At 45.6% G+C, this 19,717-nt stretch overlaps 1 protein-coding gene across 3 annotated transcripts in view; it reads right to left on the reverse strand.

Annotated features, from left to right (window-relative positions):
- WDR6 (WD repeat domain 6) overlaps positions 1-19,717 on the reverse strand; it is a 78,037-nt gene that overhangs the window by 11,493 nt on the left and 46,827 nt on the right. For all 3 annotated transcript variants that reach the window (XM_085624350.1, XM_085624349.1, XM_085624348.1), the window contains exons 4-6: positions 18,674-18,778; positions 12,370-12,486; positions 8,410-8,528 (exon numbers count right to left, since the gene is read on the reverse strand). In XM_085624350.1, the coding sequence (XP_085480476.1) occupies positions 8,410-8,528; positions 12,370-12,486; positions 18,674-18,778 (341 nt within the window). The remainder of the gene's footprint in view (positions 1-8,409; positions 8,529-12,369; positions 12,487-18,673; positions 18,779-19,717) is intronic.

Raw genomic sequence — 19,717 nt, forward strand, 5'->3', positions numbered from 1 at the left:
GCCTGATGAGGAGGCAGGACGCACAGTTATGACTGCACTGAAAAAAAATGAGAAATTTGATTTTGGATACAGTGATTCTACGGCGGTCGGTCATATGTGGCGGCGTCTGTGTCCTCTTACGGGATTTGAGCATCAAAACCCTAGGTAAGAAGGAGGCTCTAATGTTCATAAAGCAGGAGCTGCATTAGTTGAACATTCAGGCCTTTATCACATATCAGGTACGCCTCTGGTGGTTCAGCAGGGCACAAAGCAAGTCATTAATGCAGATATGGAGTGCCAGCGCGTGTGTGATGAAAGTGAGGTGTGGGGAATGATCCCACGCATATTGCTGCATCTGGGAGGCCTGTCCGAGTTGGGCGCCGTGAGCAGAGAGTAGTATAACAGTTTCAAAGTGCAACCTGTTTGCTCCAGTTCCTAAGGAAGAGGAAGTGGTTTAGTGCAGCTTGGTTTCCTAAGTCGTTTTGAGGGGTTCTCTTTTCTTTGGTTTTGTTCTCATTTGTTTCTGCTCTCTATCCCTCTCTCCTTCGAGTTGGGCCTTGTATTTTGCAGAACAAACTTCTACAGCTAATAATATCGTTATGTTTAAGAATATGGACATGTTCTTTCCTCGTTGCCCAAGGAGTAGTACAGGGCTACGGTTGTAATCATCGGCTGAAACGTGGGATTGACGGACTTTTGATGTCTTGTTGTAGAAATAAGAATCTTTAATCAAAATGAGTTTGACTTATTTGCTCCTTGGCTAATGAACTGTGCAAAGGCCAAGTGTGCTAGCTCCCTTCTTTCAGGTATCCATGTACAGGTAAAATCCATCTATCAGTCAGTCAGTCAGTGAAATAGCCTTTATTTCGACAATGTCATAAAAGGTTACATAAACAATATAACAACACTTTTCAAAATTCATAATTAACATCAAAAAAGAAAAATTACATCTCATTGCATAATATTGCTTAAAACCTTCTGAGTCAAAATCCATTAGTTCCATAAAATTCAATTCACTACAAGTTACCATTGGATATCAACTAATTTGCACCGCTTAAACCACATGGCTGAGAGATATTTGCAAATTGCAAATACTGTAGGGCCCGCTGTGTCTGACTTTAGAATTCTATAAGCATGTTGGTATTGCCTGAACCCCAAGTTTCTACACAGTGGTACCAGCCAAAATCTCCTGGAATTCATATAAGCAGGACAGAAAAAAAAGACATGGAGTTCATCCTCCACGCCACAGGTACAACCCGGGCATGACATGTCCGGGGATGCAGACCACTTACTAGTGAAGACTTTAAGCGGAAGAGTACCAAGTCTCCACTGAATGTAGAGTTTCCTGACAAAGATTGGATATACAATATCCATAAAGTTTTCAAAGCCATAGCAATTTTTGAAGTCAAGGAAAGAAGTGGTTAGTGAACCCAGTGTTACGGCACAAAAAGTGGAACTAAATCTATGCTCCTTATAAATCCTAGTAAGGTTTTTTCGCGAGATCTCACTGCACGCTTTTTCTGGGTCTTCCCACATGGCTTCAAGGCCAATTTTCGTCAGTTCCTGCTTGATGAATGCTAGCCAATGGATCTTCCTTACCCTATTATAGGCAAGTAACTGTTTTAGTTCCTCCCTATAATTGGATAGTTCAGGCGCTGACCAGAGTCTGTGCCAAAACCTTAAGGGTTTGATCCCTAATTCATCTTCAATTGGATTTAATCCCGGGTCCAACCTTAGGGGTAGGGTAGGTGTACTTTGCGGAAGGGACAGCAATTGTCGCATACATTTGGTTTCAATTTTGGCAATTGCTGTTACCTTCGTGTGACCCCACAACTCCCCGCCATAGAGGACTGCTGCTCTTGCTTGTACTTTGTATATCTCAAGGGCAGGGCTCACTGGCTTCAATGATGAAGTATTTGACACCTTGAGTTTACCACCCGTCAGCTGTGCAAGTTTTAGTTGGGATTTAGCAATTTGGGGTCCCCATGACATATTTTCTTGTACTAAAACCCCAAGGTAGGTGAAGGTAGTTACCCTTTCCAGGTTCCCTTTGCCAAAGGTCGGAGTCGAACGTGTGGATGCCGCGGGATTAAAGATCATGTATTTAGTTTTGTCTGCATTAATCTCTAGTCCTCGCAGACTACAGAAATCCCGAAAGCCGTCCAATATCTGTTGAATCCCCTTAGGGGACTTGGAGAGCAAGAGGGTATCCACAAAGACCATATATAAGCTGCCTCCCTCCATCTTGACAGTTTTCCAGTATAAGAGGAGCAACCGGAAGATCTGGTCCATGGTTGAAATATTCTTTCTGAACCCCGCCTGGAAGGGACTCAGGACATCATGGTCCTCCATCCACTCCAGGAGGTGGTTCAGAACAAGTCGGGCAAAGATTTTTTGTGAAACGTCAATAAGGCTGATAGGCCTGTAGTTGACTAGAAGCAGAGGAGAGCCCTTCTTAAAAATCGGGACTATCTCTGCTCCCAGCCAGGTACAGGGAATCTCCATACCGCCCAATATGGCGTTAAACAAAACAAGGAAATAGGGACCCAATATCCCAGGTTGCTGCCTAAAAAGATCACCGGGGAGTTTGTCGAGCCCCGGGGCCTTTCCTGATGCAAGTTTGTCGATTGCAGTGGTCACCTCACTTAAAGTAAATTCTAGGGCCTCGTCCTCGCTGGAGATGGCTGCCAGAGGCAGGACAATGTACAAACTCTGTTCGTCCGTGTAAAGGCCCCTAAAGTGTGCTTCCCACACTTATGGTTCAATGTTGGGTTCCACAGCTGATTTCAAGTCCCCTATTCCTATATTAACTAAAGACCAAAATCTTCGTGCATCCCTGGATTCCAGAGCGGCAGTTAGATTGGTCCACCTTTCCGTGTCCCACTCCTTTTTAGCATCGACCATAACCCCTTTATAGTGTGATCTTAATTCTCTGATACTCACTCTGTCACTCCCAGATTTTACCACCAGGAGTAACTCTGTCTTAGCCTTTCTGCACGTTGAATTATACCAGGATGCGGCTGGGGTTCTATATTTCCTCCGCCTAGGGATAAGAGGATTAGTAACCTCTGCTAGACTAGACACCAAGTCCCGATGAATATCCCCTAATTTCCTATTGAAATCATCGTTGGGGTACTCAATGATTAGACTTTCAATCTGTAGGAGTCTGGGCAGTACTATATTGTAGAGTTTGGCTATTCCATCATGGGAATCTATAATTTTGGCCCATTTTACTCTTCGTCTATTGTTAGAAAGCAACAGTCCTTCACCCAAGTTATCCGACTCCGATGATGGGGAGCCCACAGGACCTGGTAGTACCATTTCCAGGCAGAGAGCATTGTGGTACTCTCAACTCTACGAATTACCCTAAAGTCGATGACCTTAGACCATAACTTAGTCTCAACCATGATGTAATCTAGACGAGACTCTTGTCCCCTTTTATTAAAGGTACACTTTGAAGGAGTGTCGGACGGGGTGCGCCCATTGCAGGCTCTCAAAGAATTGTTCAGGGTCAGGGCCAAGATCTGATTTGCCAGTGGGGACCATATTTTGGGGGACGGTGATTGTCAAGATGGGATTGCCCAATAATCATCTTCGTCCATAAGCGCACCCTCATTCATCCCCGTGAATGGCTCAAAATGGCAATTCGCGTCACCAGCTACCACAATGTTAGAATCACAGGCCATTTCAGTTAGAAAAAGGGATAGCTCCTCTATAGTAGATGATTCACATGCCAACCGTACAGGGCGAGAGTAGACGTTCACAATTGCCAATTTGAAGGAACTTGGCCATTTTAAAACTAAACATTGAAGATCATTGGAATTTGTAACTACAATCTCTGCCGAACACCCCAAGTTCAGGGCTACCCAAATAGCAAGGCCTCCGGATGGTCGGCCTTTCCCGCCCCATCTTGCTGGTACATAGAAAGTGGCAAACCCCTCTCTAGGGTATTCCTCTCTGGCCCACGTTTCTTGGAATATGCAGATGTCAATATGGTCCACTCAACAACCCCATTCCGTACAATTTAATTTGTTAGCTAGGCCCGCAAGATTCCAAGAGAGTATGGTCATCTCCTTTGGGGTAGTAGCCCCTCTAGGAAACGGAACACAATCCCTTTTTACACCACTGATATCAGGTACGTATGAGAAGCTTTCTGGGAGTTCCTTCACTACGCTTACCTCAACATCGTTATCCCTTAGCTGTTTGGGGGCCTTTATCCCAGTGTGATGTACTATACTTGCTAATGGGTCCTTCACTACACTTTCTTGACCTTTACTCCCCTCCGGCTGGTAAGGGCTTTTTATCCCATTATGGGGTACTGGAATGGGACAGTATAAATTGGCACAGGTCACATTCTCACCACCCTCTAACGCATCTACAATCCTAGGATGGGGACAAGACAACAGGCTATCATCATCCAACTGCAGTCAGTCCACACACTCAAGACCACTAAATCTGTTGTGTGTAAGTAGATATTTCTGGGGGACTGTCAGAGCATTATAACCCCTCCCCATCCCCCCCCTGCTGTGATGTTTCACAAATGACCAATCACTTTCATGGTCTGCGCATTTAACTGGGGGGTAGAAGAATGATAGGGGAAGTGTTTGGATTGAGGACCCATTAAAGTTGTGTTCCCAGTTACAAATATAATCTACTGTACATGGGTTCCTAAAATTCACTAGCACACAGTCCCCTTTCAGGGTTTTAGACGAACAACCCACCCAGGAAAGCCTATGCAACATTAGTATCTCACTGGTAATATGCCTCGGTAAGGGTCTATTGGTATTAAGCCAGTGCGACACTTTGTTTTTCAAAGACTGGTACGATTCCTGGGCTGCATTACTAATTTCAGGAATACCAGTCATAACTACTAAATACGGACTGGTTTCCGGTGGAAGATCAATCCTAACTTCCCTCAGTGGGAGCTCAGCCAAAGAAGGCTGAGTGCTGCCTAATGGATGAGGAACAAGGTCAGTCTTCGCCTTGCTCAGAGTGGCCTTATCTCCAGAAATGGCAATAGGTAAGCTAAATTGATGAACATTATTACCCTTTGAGCTAGCGGGACCTATGGGGGCTGGGATATTTTGATCTGGAATCCCAGTTGTGTCACGGTTAGCTTGAGCAGTGGCCTGATTTGGCCCATGTGGCCTTGCGTTATATAAGTTATCCCCCAAGTACTGCTCGAGCCTAGAAAGCTGCTGTTCCATGCGCCCGAGCCTTTCTACTAGCGGGACGAGCGTGGTTTTTAGAAGAGCATCCAACTTGGCTAATGTGGGATCCTCTATCAACCCAATAACGTCTCTGTGCTGAACCTTATCAGATTGCCCTCGGTCCATAGTCATCAGTTCTGGAGGGCAATAACTAAGCGAGTCATTTAAAGTAGTACACCCCTTAGGATCATTTATAGACACAATACCACTCTGACCCTTTGCAGATTTAGACTTTCTATTAGCACCGGAGACCACTGCACAGTGTTTCTTGGGTTTAGCACCCTCACAACTTTCTCTGCGGAGGCGAACTGATGATTTTTCTATTAGCTTGACCTTGTTCTGAGCCCGAGCATCAGGGCTTGCCAGAGCAGATATTATGTGAAGTCTGCACAACCTCCTGAGAAGGGGACAGGGTGGATAAAGAGACAGTAACATCGTTTGTGATGCTGGGGTCATCACGATTCGGTGTCCGTGCGTTAGCCAGGTTGCCCAAAGAGGAGCGTTTAGCCATAACCAAGTCTTGAGAGACAATGCGCTCCATAAGGGTTATCCCTTGGTCAATAACCGAATTTGCCCTTGTGATAAAATTATCTAATGTTCCAGTTAAATGACCTCTAGACCCCACAGCCTTACTCCTTAGCTCCTGTGTCGCAATAAGTCAGGAGGCGTGTCCCCGGGAAGAGGCACCAGCTGTGACTGTGTTGAGAATGCTGGTCCTCGCAGTCCCGGGGTTCAAACTGCTCACTGTCGCTGATAATGCCAATTCGCTAGAGAGGCCCTGGGTTAGAAGGCCCTGGGTTAGAAGGCCCCGGGCTAAAAAGGCCCTGGGTTAAAATCCTTAAAACGACAAAATTCCGTGATCATCCGGGAGGGCTGCAGTTTATGGGCGTGAGTCAGGAGGGGTGTCCCCGGGAAGAGGCACCAGCTGTGGCTATACTGAGAATGCTGGTCCTCGCAGTCCCGGGGTTCAAACTGCTCACTGTCGCTGATAATGCCAATTCGCTAGAGAGGCCCTGGGTTAGAAGGCCCTGGGTTAGAAGGCCCCGGGCTAAAAAGGCCCTGGGTTAAAATCCTTAAAACTACAAAATTCCGTGATCATCCGGGAGGGCTGCAGTTTATCGGCGTGAGTCAGGAGGGGTGTCCCCGGGAAGAGGCACCAGCTGTGGCTATACTGAGAATGCTGGTCCTCGCAGTCCCGGGGTTGTAGTCCGTGAAGAAAGAAACAAAACACCAAATCAGACTGCTCACTGTCGCTGACCGGGCCCAATTCGCTAGAGAGGCCCTGGGTTAGAAAACCCCCGGGTTAAAAAAGCCCCGGGTAAAAATCCTTAAAACTGCAAAATTAAAACATCTATCACCTGCGAACCCTACAGCAAGCCCATCTTCTGGAACTAGTGAGGCCAACAGACACAACATATGCACTAAGGAGAAAGACCGTTTTTCAATGGGCATCTTTCACCTGTGCCTAGAACCGCGCTCCCTACAACCATCACAGCACTAGAAGCACACCCGCCCGCCCCTTACCGCACCTCCCAGCACTCGCTTCAAGGTAACTGTTTAGCTTCACCCAGGGGTGATATAACACAATGCATCACTTATCACAAGCAGTGGCGGCTCCTCTGCCATGGCGGCGGAGCGTCGCCCCACTGCTTTTAAGCAGCTGGAAGCAGAAACATAAAATGATAATAACTTTGTGTTATTATCATCTTATGCTGATTCCTGCTGATTTGCGGGTGGGTGGGTGGGGCTGTTCTGCGAGCAGGGTAGGGGAGGAGTGGTTTGCCCACTTCTAAGTGTGCAATGACTGTTTGGTCGGCCCTCTCGGGCCGCCCAAACCAGTCATGCTCACTTTCCCTGCTCTCCATGAAAGCTGCATTACATCCTGAATGGAGATCATGCCCAGGCCCCCATTCCCTGGTTGAGCATCGAACCAGGACGCTCAAAACCAATCACATTGGTCACTGGGGCCTGCTTCTTGTTACTCGATGTGCAAGAGGAGCAGAGACGTAGGACCCGGCCTGTGGCAAATTAAGTTTCTTTTTAATTATTTTTAATTATTATTATTGCACCAAGCGCAACCCCATGCCTGCCCCGCCACACGCGAGCCATACTGGCCGCCACTGATCACATGGAGTAACTTAAAGCTCCTAGACATGCTTCTTGTCGCTGCCTGTTGTTAAATGCATATACCTGAATAACATGTTACGCCTTAGGACTACAATGGAATTTTCTATGTAATGGCACTTTGATGCATATGGCTATAATTGTATTGCTATTGTACCATCGAAAAACCCAATAAAAACATTCAAAAATGTAATAATTGATGACGACACCATCTTTCACATAAGCACCACTGCTCTAGAAATGTGGGCCCCTCACCACTCACGAGTGGGGGCGACAGGAGCTCCTTCTGCCCGATCACCCAACTCACAATAAGGCGGCGTTGCAGCCACTGGTATCCAGTACCCACAGACAGGCATCAAGGCTCAGCATTTCTCAGAGCAGTGGCACAAAAAGCTGCATCTGTGTACACCAGAGTAACACACTTAAGAAACATCAGTTGTGTAGTGGCAAGTGCACCTGACTCCTCATTTTTATCCCTGCACACCTACTGGATGTTCATGTGTGTTTTTTAATGTTACCTGCACAGAGGACACAGAATAACCTGGTTGCTTCTAGCTGCTCGAGACAACAGGGTTACGTTTGCACGGAGAGGCTGGCAAGTGCACAGACAGTTTCTCGACATCTATTCTAAGCTACTGCATTTCCAGGACAGGCGATCCAGGCTACACTATTATGCTATATACTGATGCGCTGACAGGTCCAAGGCATCACTCTGCCCTAGACGGTGCATAACAGCATTTCACATGTAAGCCATAGATCACTGCTCCAAAGGTACACTAGAAGCTTCCACTGGGGCAGCATTTCACTGGGAAGAAAAGTACAAACCTGCAGCATATCAGGAGTTGGTGTGGGGGACAGTGGTGAAGAAGGAGTGAAGCAGTCAGAATAGGTGGGTACTCAGGCTGGTGGTGACCCAGGTGTCCGAAGGATGAATGCGCAACAGGCAGACAAGGACTCGTCCGTTCTGGTCTCGCTCAATGTTCTGAGGTTACCTTCACTCATGATGAGAGATCCTAGTGGCTGGTAACGCTGAAACCACACACTGCATCACAGGTAACATGCAAGGTAGAAGAACAATAAAAACAAGTGTGACTACCTGCTGGCTGAGACTCTCTGTCTGTGGCCTCCAAGGATCTGCAAGCTTCCTTCAGTGTTACAGTGATGTCCCAGAATGCAATGTTCCCATCGGTGGCCGCACTGCACAGAAATACGCGCCTGAAAAAACACAAGCAAAGAAAGGTGTTGTCTTGCCTTTCTGTATGAGCAGATGAAGGGGATTGCAATACAGGAGCTTTTTTTTGTCAGACAAGTTGCCAGCATACAAAGTACATTGGAGATTTGGGACAACAAAGAAATAGTCCCTTTTTAGGATTTGCGTAACACTGTGAATGTGTTGTCTCTAGCGAGACCTTTTGTTATCTTACAGAAAGCGTAGAGGCCACACACTGCTTACCATTGGTTGGCTTCAGTGTCACTCTCATTGCTTGCTTCTTATTGGTCAGCTTCCATAGGCTTCCTTTCTTTTGTGTGTGTTTGTGCCTCTCTGTGATCATGGACACTTTACTTTTGTCCTTCTACCATGTATTTCTTTCATGCACTACTTTTTATTTTTGTTTGAGTACTCTACAACAGTGCGTGTTTTTCAGCTGTCTCTCTCGTGCAATTCTTTACCCCTTTGTCTTGCTCCCTAGTCCTTTCCGCCCACCGACCCTCCGTTGTCTGTCTGCTTGCCCACAGCCACTTTCTCCTATCCTCCATTGTCAATCTGCCTGCCCCCAGCACCTCTCACACACCCTTCATTGTCCGTGTCAGCCGAAACATGTTGACAATAGCATGTGACAGAAGCTAACCAGTCCCAGGGATTCTGAAGGTACGTCTTCCTTCCTCAAATTTGATGTTGCTGCAGCACTTCCACTGGTAATCATCAGAGAGACCTCAGGGAGGGGCTGATGCCATGCCCCAGAACAATCAGCAGTAACTTTTTCCAAAGTAATCGCCTAGTTTAGATTTAAAAGGCAGACCAGCCAGGATGAGAGGTTCCCAGGGCACAAGTCGGAGGTACACGCCGTCCACCCTGCCAAGAAGTTGGCCCCCATTGAAAAAGATGCTGAATTCGCCCCGGTGTAATTTCCAAACACCGGGACACTTTCAGCAGTGCCTGCGCTTTGTTATATGCTTTCGATCCGCAACAACGTGCAGGCGGGGAAGGGATGGGGATCTCTTATTTTAGACTACTGCTGGGCCCATAACGAAGGCTGAATTTGAGGGTTCATGAGGCCTCCTTTTGTTCGAGTCTCCTGACTGGCAGCAGTCAGGAGCCTCACGCCTAGAGACAAATGCAGCAGGGGAGAAACAAAGGCTCACACCTTGTTAGCTATTCACACATACTTGAGCAGCAGCTTTTCACTTTGTTCAGGCTCTGTTTAGGAGATATGCATGCACTGTAAGAACTTCAGATGTGTTGATCTTTCCCAGTATTTGCGCAAAATAAATAGCATTTTTATAGCACATACTACACCTGAGGAGGCGTTGTAATAATTTAAATATCACTATTTTTTCTTTTAAAGCACTATGGGTAGAGGAAGCTTTACGCTGACAAAAGGCAACATTGGTTTATGTGAAGCTTACAAAAGTGTGAATCTTCTGCCTAAATCAGGAGGGTTTGCAACCATACTCGAAATGTGCTCAAATGTACTCAAGATAGACCTGATAAACATATATGAGGGCTTAAGATCTGATGTCACTTCTTGTGATGCGACTTCCTGTGATGTCACGTGCTGTAATCTCATGCGCCTCATGCATCGCGATGTCACGCGCCATGATGCCACTTGCATACTGATTAATTAGGTCAGTCTACCCACTTCTTTTTTTAGGACTTGTGCCCTGGATGTCCCCTTCATTTCAGCAAACTGAAGTCCACTGCAGGCTTGACCAACTTAACTGTTGCAACGAAACCTACCACTGGTTCCACCCGGAATGGAAAGACCTGAAGCAGCTGTGTGAAGACCGGCGGTTCAGAGCCATCTAGAACCTTACACTAGGAGAGGGGCCGTAAGTCACATTTAACAGAGAGCAAGACAAGGACCTTTAACCAAGACCCAGTACAGCGACTTCAGCTGCGGGAGGAAATATTTACATAACTTACGAGGTGGTTGTACCTGGTCACATGCAGCCGGACCTTGGCATATGAGCATATACCAGAGTCCATAGTGGCTGTAGACGGTTACTGCCAAGAAAATGTATACATCATACAAAACCTGTGGAAGAATAGGCTCAGAAAAGGACTGTCTAAAGATTCGTCTTGAAAGTCTAAGTTTCTTTCCACCCAAAAAAAGAGAATGAGGTAGGAGTTCCAGAGCCTGCTACTGCAGTAGTGAACTTTCCAACTATCAAGGGAGGACTTAAAAGAAATAAAATAGCATTCCGCAGACCCAATGGTTCTAGTTGGGTAATACAGTTTAACATTACCTTGGAAATAAATGTGGGAATTTGCCTGGCTACATATAAAAGTGAGGCTTTCAAAAGTCATACATATAAAAGTGAGACTTTCAAAAGTCACTCATACCTCAACCGGCTGCACTCTTACCGCCTAAACATTTTTTCGGGTAGAGTCTAGAGGTGAAACGGGCCCTGGCATTTTGTAGCTAGTGAATTCTAGTCTTGGCTAATGCTCGTAGATATCCCCATAGCCTCTTCTCCTCTATCACCCGGGAGGGGTAATGGGAATACAGTGCTCTGTAGCGGACAGGGTTCATGCTTTCAGAGTCCTGCCCCCGTGGAGCCAGTAATGAATCTGGAAGACATCTTGGACTGTGAGCTACCATGCTGCTCTCTCCGTCATGTGCTTCTGCCCATACCCTAGGGCAGCTCTGTCTTCTCTAGTGTGTGGCTTTTCCGTTCTTCCCATCACCCAGATTTATTTTTATGTTATTACTATCTCCACCACCTCCACTGCTGACCCCCACCCTGCGTTTTTTTTATTTTTTAAATATGTGTTATTTTTATTGGAACATTCGGCAGCAAATTGCTGCCAGCCTCTCTGCATCACAAAATGTGCTTTCTTGATAATCCAGCTTGGATCACTAAATTTAAAAAACGGTCCGTCATCAAACATGCATGCATCTACAAGAAGTCGCGGTTGCCAGTAGCAGCTGCTTCATTGTGTCTTTTTTCCTTGTTTTGGTCAATTCTGCACAGCATAAGAAAAAAATGCATTTTGCTGACTCTACATAGCATCCTCAAAAGACATTGGCAAAGAGGCGAGCCATTTTGGCTTTTTCTTTGCAGTGACTCATACCATTACCATTTATTTCTTCTGCTGTAGGAGACCCTATTGATCATATCAAGACCTGACCAAATCCCACACCTCCCTACCACGATATCTCAAAAATTCAAAAGAATCCTGTGCCCCAAGATGCTCCATCTATTAAACTAAATATTTTTAATGTGTCTCAAGCACAATAAACTTCCAGAGTTGTGAGAACATGCGTGATGTTATAGACCACAACTGTGGTGCATGTTATGTGTCGTTGGAAGGAGAAGAGCGGAAAGCTGCCCTACATCCAGGTTCCATTGTGGGGCCTAGCAGCTTCCCTCATACGTATGAGACGAACAAGCCCAGATGCAGTACCGCAAGCTTCCTTCACACAAAGGACATGTACAATATATGTAGCTACAGATCAAGCAGGATTAGTTCTATAACGAAGGGGAGACACCAAAGTGGAGGAGCCTGAAAATGTGGTTTTACCCAGGACCAGTCCTGACTCTGAATGCCCTGTATGTACTCGCTGCAAGCATACACTGCTCTGGGAGCGAGACAACTTCACGAATGAACTGAAATAGCATTGCTGACACCACAATACCTTAAGGAAGAAAGAGTTTCATGGACATTCAGTTTGCTCTGCTGCACTGTACAAGCATTTACACTAATTAATTCATCGGTTAAGAACAAACTTGTCAAGTAATAAATGTGCTGTTTATTGTGAAAAAAGAAAACTTGAGGCATTGGGTTCCCTTATCAGAATAACATAAATGTTGCAGACAAGAGGCTTCTCACCTCTCTCCATCAGCGAATGACTGTACAATTACCGCCACCTTCAGAACACAGCGCCGGTGATGGAAGGACTCAGCGATGAGCAGAAGTTTTTGTGCTGACTCCGACATCAAGAAAATCCTAAAAGAATAAGGTTTTAAGAGTCAAACAGACTTCTCCTATGCAACAGGGCAGACTCGAATATTTTATCTCCATTAATGTTTTCTTTCTTCATCTCCACATTCACACTGTAGGAATTCGTCAGCACAAGTCACATTGAGGAACGAGGCCTAATTCTTCATGAAAAGGTAGACTAAAGAAAAAAAGCAAATAATATAGATGCCCAAAATATCAACAGTGACCACAGAGATATATCCCTACAAACATCTATGCCAGTTTTAAATCCTTAAATCCAGCCAAACTCACTTTTCATGTATTGCAGGAATCACCAAATATTGCATTCTAAAATTGATAGGGTGTTTGGGTGCATGTTGGAATTTTTCAGTAGAAGATATTTATGTACAGGCGATGTTTTTACGGTCGATGTTTTTGAATTTGCTGCCCTTACTGTCTCGCAGCGTCACTCAGACTCCGTGGAAATGTTGAAGTCAGGTACACACAGTATTTGTGGCCATTTGTAGGAATATCATGGTAGTATTGAGTCGTGTGCGCTGGAATTGTCCCTCTCTTTCTATCCATAATATCTAACCTCTCTTTAGAGTCTCTGATTTGGTCAACACTTGTTTAGGAGGGTACGGGAGCTGAAGGCTGGATATGTATACAAAAGGGCGTCCTTCAGTCCCAGCTCCTCATTGTGTTGACTGTAACCCTGACCGTGTGCTGCCGAGTATCGATAAGCTGGGCTTGTAGGACACATTTGGATAGAGGTGGCATGAACATTTATGGGTATGTATAAAATGTAAATTCAGTCTGCCTTCACTGGGCCAGACCTAAAAACAAGTGACTGACACACAACGTTTGCAATAAGAGGTGTTGCGAGGAGGTTGTGGTTTAAGGCAAAATCTATGTGTTGTTCGGGACATGAGTTCAACAACTTTCACTAGCAGCATGGGCACAGAGTCAGAGGTTTCCTCCTTTTATTTCCTCAGGTAGGCCATAGAGCTGGAGATGGCTACTGGTTTTGTTTACAAATTGTTCCACACTCTTCATCAAGCTCTAGATCTTAAAAGCCATTTATGTCCTGCTTGGACTGCTTAGTCTTATATTTGGTGCTTTGCAATTAGACGTTTACTGTATATGGTTTTTGTGAATCATTTCTTATAGTATGTTTAAGTACCAAACCAGACAGCGGAGTCTGATTTGCTAAAGATTTCTTGGGGAGATTGAGAAAGAAGACCTAGGAACTCACTCCGCCCATTGATTACCACTGGCTTTGTGGTTTGTAACTCACATTTTCAGGCTGTAGGAAAGTAGGATCTGCTTTTATGGTTACCCCCATTTTTTTGCCTGGTGCTATGCTGTTTCTGACTAGTGTGACGGGGATCCTGCTAATCTGGACCCCAGTCTCTGTGCTTTCTCCCCTGAATTGGTAGGGTAAGTACTTAGGTACATCCCAGATTGGGTACTGGTGTACCCTTATAAGTCCCTAGTATATGGTACTAAGGTACCCAGGACATAGGTACACCAGGGGTCCCCCATGGGCTGAGGCATGCATTATGCCACCCATGGGGGAATCACTCAAATTGTAACTACAGGTCTGTCATTGCAACCTGTGGAAGCTGGTGCTGACACCACTTAAGACAGATATAGGTTTTCCTTACATCTGAGGTCACTGCACTGAAAACCTGTAAGCCACCACAAAGGCAGGCCTTTCGATCCTTCGGAGTCCATTATCCAGGGTTGTAAGTGCATCAGCCATTACAATACATAGAATGGCCATACGTCATTACGCGATGACCATCTCTAAACTGGCTGTAACGAACCTTGTCATGTGTGGCATCAAACATGTAGGAATCATACCCCCACACCATAAACGGTGTGGGAGATATGATTCCATGCACTGTAAAGTTCCTCCAGGAGGCCTTTAGTGCTCCCGGTACCAGACTTCTAGACCCAGACAACACAACATGGCTGCTGCCGACCAGAGACACGATTCTGCCCTCTGGCTGCTGAGCCAAGCTCGAGCAGGGGAAGGCAGAACATTAGGTATCCTGTTACAGGGACGTGTGACCACCTCCCAGACAGGCTTTAGTGTATTGGGGTCGGTAGGAGTGCTTGCCAGTGCCACTCAGTCTACCTGAAGGGCACATTTGGTGCCCTCCTTGCATAGTCCAGTTCAAACCAGCTCAGGGAGCCATTGCCTCCTGCTCTGGCGTGAAACTGGACAAAGAATATGAGAGTATCCTCCCCACTGTCCGACCACTCCCCTGGGAGGGAACCCTGAATCGTCCCAACCCTTTCCTTAGGGTACTTACGGGCATACCTGTAGGTGGGTCCCTAGACTCGTCGTGGGACAAGATTAATTTCAAGACACCACTTCTACTTCGTCTGGGCACTCTGGACTTCGCTCTTAGCATCAAGACAGAAACTGGGAAGACTCCTGCTGCTCCTGGTCTCGTCTCCCTGCTCGTCTGCTGCAACGTCCGTGCCCTTGCTCCATACAGGAACCTTCCAAGGCCTGTGGACATCCAAGACACATGAAGGAATCTCCCTTGAAGAGAAGGAGTCACTCCCCTGCATCTGCAGGCACCGCAACAAAGCTGACCGGACTGCTGATCCCAAGCTCCCACTGACTCTGAAAGGCTCAGCAACACAGGTGGTGGTTCTTCACATCCATCGAGGCCTGCCCTGTGCTCTCACCAAGTTTGAGGCCCATATCCCTTGTCAGAGCCGCAGGAACCAAACCAAACCCCATCGACTTTCTGGTGCAAAGGCTTGCTGGCTTCTTTCCTCCAAGATCTTCAGGCTCTAAGAAGCCGCAACCTCAAGCATCTTCAGTGACCACGATTTTCATCCTCACCTCAACACTTGCATCGTGGGCCTGCATCTTTGGTGAGCTGCTTGAGGTCCTCTTGTGACTACAGTGCCTCCGGCTTGTGGGTCCTCTTGAGGGTCTTCTTTGATTTCAGCGGGCTCCCCTAATCGCTCGGGCCTGTCCTGACTCCCCTGCTTGTGGTGAGTCACCTGGACCTTGCTGGTCTCCACACTGCACCTTCTTCACTTTCCACGTTGTTTGCAGTTGCCATGGCTTGTTGGTGTTCTCGACGGACACCGACCCCTCAACTCTCGAAATCCGACATGGGACAGCTCGCAAACGGCTCCTAGTCTTCCATAGCATCGCCTGGTCCTCACAGCTGCACCTCCAAGGTCACCGTCATCTCTCCTGCAACACTTGACATAGGTGGGCATTCGTCTTCCATGCCTCCTGGTCACTCCTGAGTGGCATAGACTCTGTCCCCTCTGCTTGCAGGTACTTCTCATCCTGAATCCACCTTTGGGTGCCACTGGACACTTTCACCTTCTCCAGCAGCGGCACCTTTCTGAAGTCTCCCACTGAGTTCAACAGCGGTTTCAGATGGAATTTCACACCAATATAAGAACACATAATAATAATAATAATAATAATAATAATAATTGCAGCAGCTTCCCTGGTTCCTGAGGTATCCATGGATGGTGTGGCTCTCCAACCTTCTGTCTTCCACTGGGTTTCTTTAGGGTCCACTGGGAAGGGTCCTTCTTGTTTAAAAGTGCAACCACGACTAATCATTTACCTGTATTGAGCCCGCGGTCGTGTTCCCACTCTGTACACGGCCTCCGTAGGGTTCCAGGTTACTTACCTCGGGTGGTTCTTTGGGTCCCTTGCACTTCTACGTCTTCTAGGTATAGTCTTGACTCGAGTTGTAGTTCGCATACCACTATTTTAGCATATGATTTGGTCTCCCTCTGGCAACCACGGCGTGTTCGTGCTACTTACCTGTTTCTATTGAAAAGTATTGTGAGCATTGTGTATATCTCCGGCTAAGAGATATCTGAATGTGTTAGTGAGTGTCTTATTATAAATACATATTTTTATAAATACACTGCGTGGTTCTTTTTCACTTAATGTACACATATAAGATTGCATTCTGGTATAACAAGCTGCTTTACAATCCTTCTGGACTAAGCCTGAGGGCTGCTCTCCACAGCTACCACCTAGAGAGCTTTCTAAGGTTGTTTAAGACCACTAAAAGCACCATAAGGGTTGTCTGGATTGGTGCAGGGTGCCTACTTTTATAAGTGTGCATCATATACCAAGCCAGCATCTCACACTGGCTTTATTTGCTTTAGGCTCTCCAGGTTCAGTTTGTCCCTCCAGTTGCCTAAAGTGGGTTTACTGTATTCTTCCACAAACTCCCTTTCTTTAAACAGGCCTTTATATCTTGTTCTTATCTTGTCACATTTGCTGTGCATTCAAAGACCGAACTCAAATGTCAGGCACTGTCTTCCGAGGGCAAATGTTTACTTTTCTTTCTCTGACTGCGAGGATTTATGTGACAATCTTGCTGGATACAGGGGGTAGGAAAGAGGATTCTTCTAGCACACAACATTTAAATGAACTGTGTAAGTATTACAGAATCAGGAACACAAATAAAGCACATTTTTTGTTATTTCTGAAGTGTGTTTGAAACATACTTTAATATGATCAAAACACATTACACTAGGTGATGCAATTTCCACACATTTTCATTTGTGCACTGTATAGTTTTATTAGTAAAACTGTCTGTGCAAATGTAATGTTGATTTCAATTAAATGTGCTGTCTGAAATGGCAGTGCACTACCATACCATGCATACTCCACCCTACCCCACTTCACTCTAATCTGCACCACTGAACTCTATTCTGCACCCCTCCACTTTACACCACTCCACACCACTGTGCTCTATGCCACATCACCCGACCCCTCTCTACTCTACCCTGTACCACCCTACTCTATGCCAATGCCCTCTTCACCACTCTACACTACAACACTGCAATCTTCGAAACTGTGCTCCACATCACTTTACTCTATGCCATTACACTCTATGCCACTCTACGCAACTGCACTCTACCCTGCACCACTACACTCAACTCTGAAACAATCTATTCTATGTCACTACAATCTACGCCACTCTACTCCACACCACTGCACTCTACGCCACTACCCTCTACTCTGGACCAATGCCCTCCTTATCAGTCAACTCTACGTCACTCCACTCTGCACCACTTTAAGCTACGCCACTGATCTCTATGACGCAGCACTGTATGCCACTGAATTCAATGCCACTTCACTATATGCCACTATACTTTGCAACACTCTACACCAATGAATTCTACACCAGCCCACTCTACTCTATGCCACCCCAGTGTATGCCACTCCACAGTATGCCACTCCAATACACAAAACTCTCTGCTCCTCCACTCTACAACACTCTACTCCACTCTTCGCCATACCACTCTACGACACTCTGCGCGACTTTCCTCTACACCCCAATAGCTCTTACGTGGGTGAGACCTATTGGCTTTACCAATGCTTGTTTAAAAAAAGGATCAGATAAGAATTAAACTAATGAGGTTTGTGTTTCCACCCATTCAGCTGTGTTTTGTGAAGTTTGGCTGGTTCTTCTGTAGATGGTGCAGCAGTTTAGGAGCTCCTGGGTCTGATTACAGCTGGAGGTTATATCGTGACCGACGTACACTCTGGCCACTAAGATGCAAGTGGAGGAAGTTAAATTTAGAGGAGAACACGGATGTGTTCACTTCATGAGTATGATTATTGTCCAGGAGTAAATTTGTAGTGAATAAACTTAATCAAGGACAGACTAATTAATATTCCCTATGTCACGTTGATCATGAAAAGTGTTAATGGGCAAACAGGCTAATGAACCAAAGAATATGTCTCAAGAAATAATGCTGAGTCGAAATGCCTGTGTCCTTCTCGATGACTATTCTCTGCCCTCGCCACTACAGGAGTAGCTATACCTCATCAGGTGATGGCATCTACTCTGGTCAGAAAACCATACATTAGTTTAGGAGGTATGAATATGGCAGCAAGTGAAGAGGTGTCTCTGACGGAGTGGGTCAAGGCAGCAATGGTCTGAAGAGATGCATGAATCCAGCTAATAACTGGTCAACCAAGAACTGAAATAGGCCAGAGCAAAGAGACAGTCTCGCTCAGACATCAAACAGTATTGTACTCCTCATGATTAATTTAGCAGGAAGAGTGAATGAGCCAATGAATAAGTTCATGAAAATGTAAAGCTAATACTAAAAAAAACAGCCTGGAACGAGTCAGATGATGGAGACACCTCCAGAATAGCTAATGCTATCTGATGGATTCATTTAATCTTACCTTACAGAGCCATCACTGCAGGCCGCAGCCAGAAACATGCATGGGACGGAGGGCCGCGAACCCAAACCGTGCTTCCCTCCAGGCACCACCACAAGGGACATGTACCTTAAAAAAAAAACAACATCCACACTCGATATATTTTTCTGCAAGGTAAGTTACTTGAATGTAACACCACATAACTCATTTTTCCTCCTGTTAAATTGCTGGTTCTTTAAAGTGCAGAATGTCACTTATATGCGCCACATGAAGAGTTACAATTGCCACAATTTCCTGGTTATTATTCACAGCCCTTTATAGAAGAATTTAAATTTAAAGACAGCAGAATTTGTTTTTTACAAACTGATAAAAAGATATGTGACAAGCTTTCATTTCTACCCCCAATGACACAGCCTGAAATGATGTGTCTGAACAGATAATGTGGACTGTATTATTTATTAAACACAAATTTTAATACAATCCCAACTAGCAAATTAGAAAAGTGGCTCCTATGTAACTATATAATTCTTACAGAAACACATTCTATCCCATCAGAAGCTACCAAATGTAATGAAGGTGAAAAGTGACATGTAGGAAAGAGGTGACAGAATGAAGAAGGAAAACAATGGCGACAGACAAAGGTGTCTACTAGCCGTGGCGAACATCCCCACAAATCACAAAACTATCAAAACAAACCCAAGGCTTCGTAGTATGAGGCAACCACTGTTTAATGCAGCTTCAATCCTCACTGGTCAATCGGTTCCTTGTTTGCAGAGCATTCTTCATGTTCTCTCAACAAGGCACAGAATGGCGGAATCCCTAATTAACAACACTGTTGAAGCATCATCAAGTCAAGCAAATTTCTCTGCAAGGAGGATATGAGTCCATGAACACAGCCCTGGGCTTCACCACACCTACTCTACAAAAAAAAAACCTTTTCAATACTCAGAACACTATCACCTAGTGAGTTAACAAATAAAATAATTATTATTGTATATATACGTTATTAAATATTAGATCTCTCTAATATGAAGCTCGCACCACCGCGCTGAAAAGAAAAGCGGGTCC

The sequence above is a fragment of the Triturus cristatus genome, chromosome 9 (assembly GCF_964204655.1).
Source record: "Triturus cristatus chromosome 9, aTriCri1.1, whole genome shotgun sequence".
NCBI classification, from domain to species: Eukaryota; Metazoa; Chordata; class Amphibia; order Caudata; family Salamandridae; genus Triturus; species Triturus cristatus.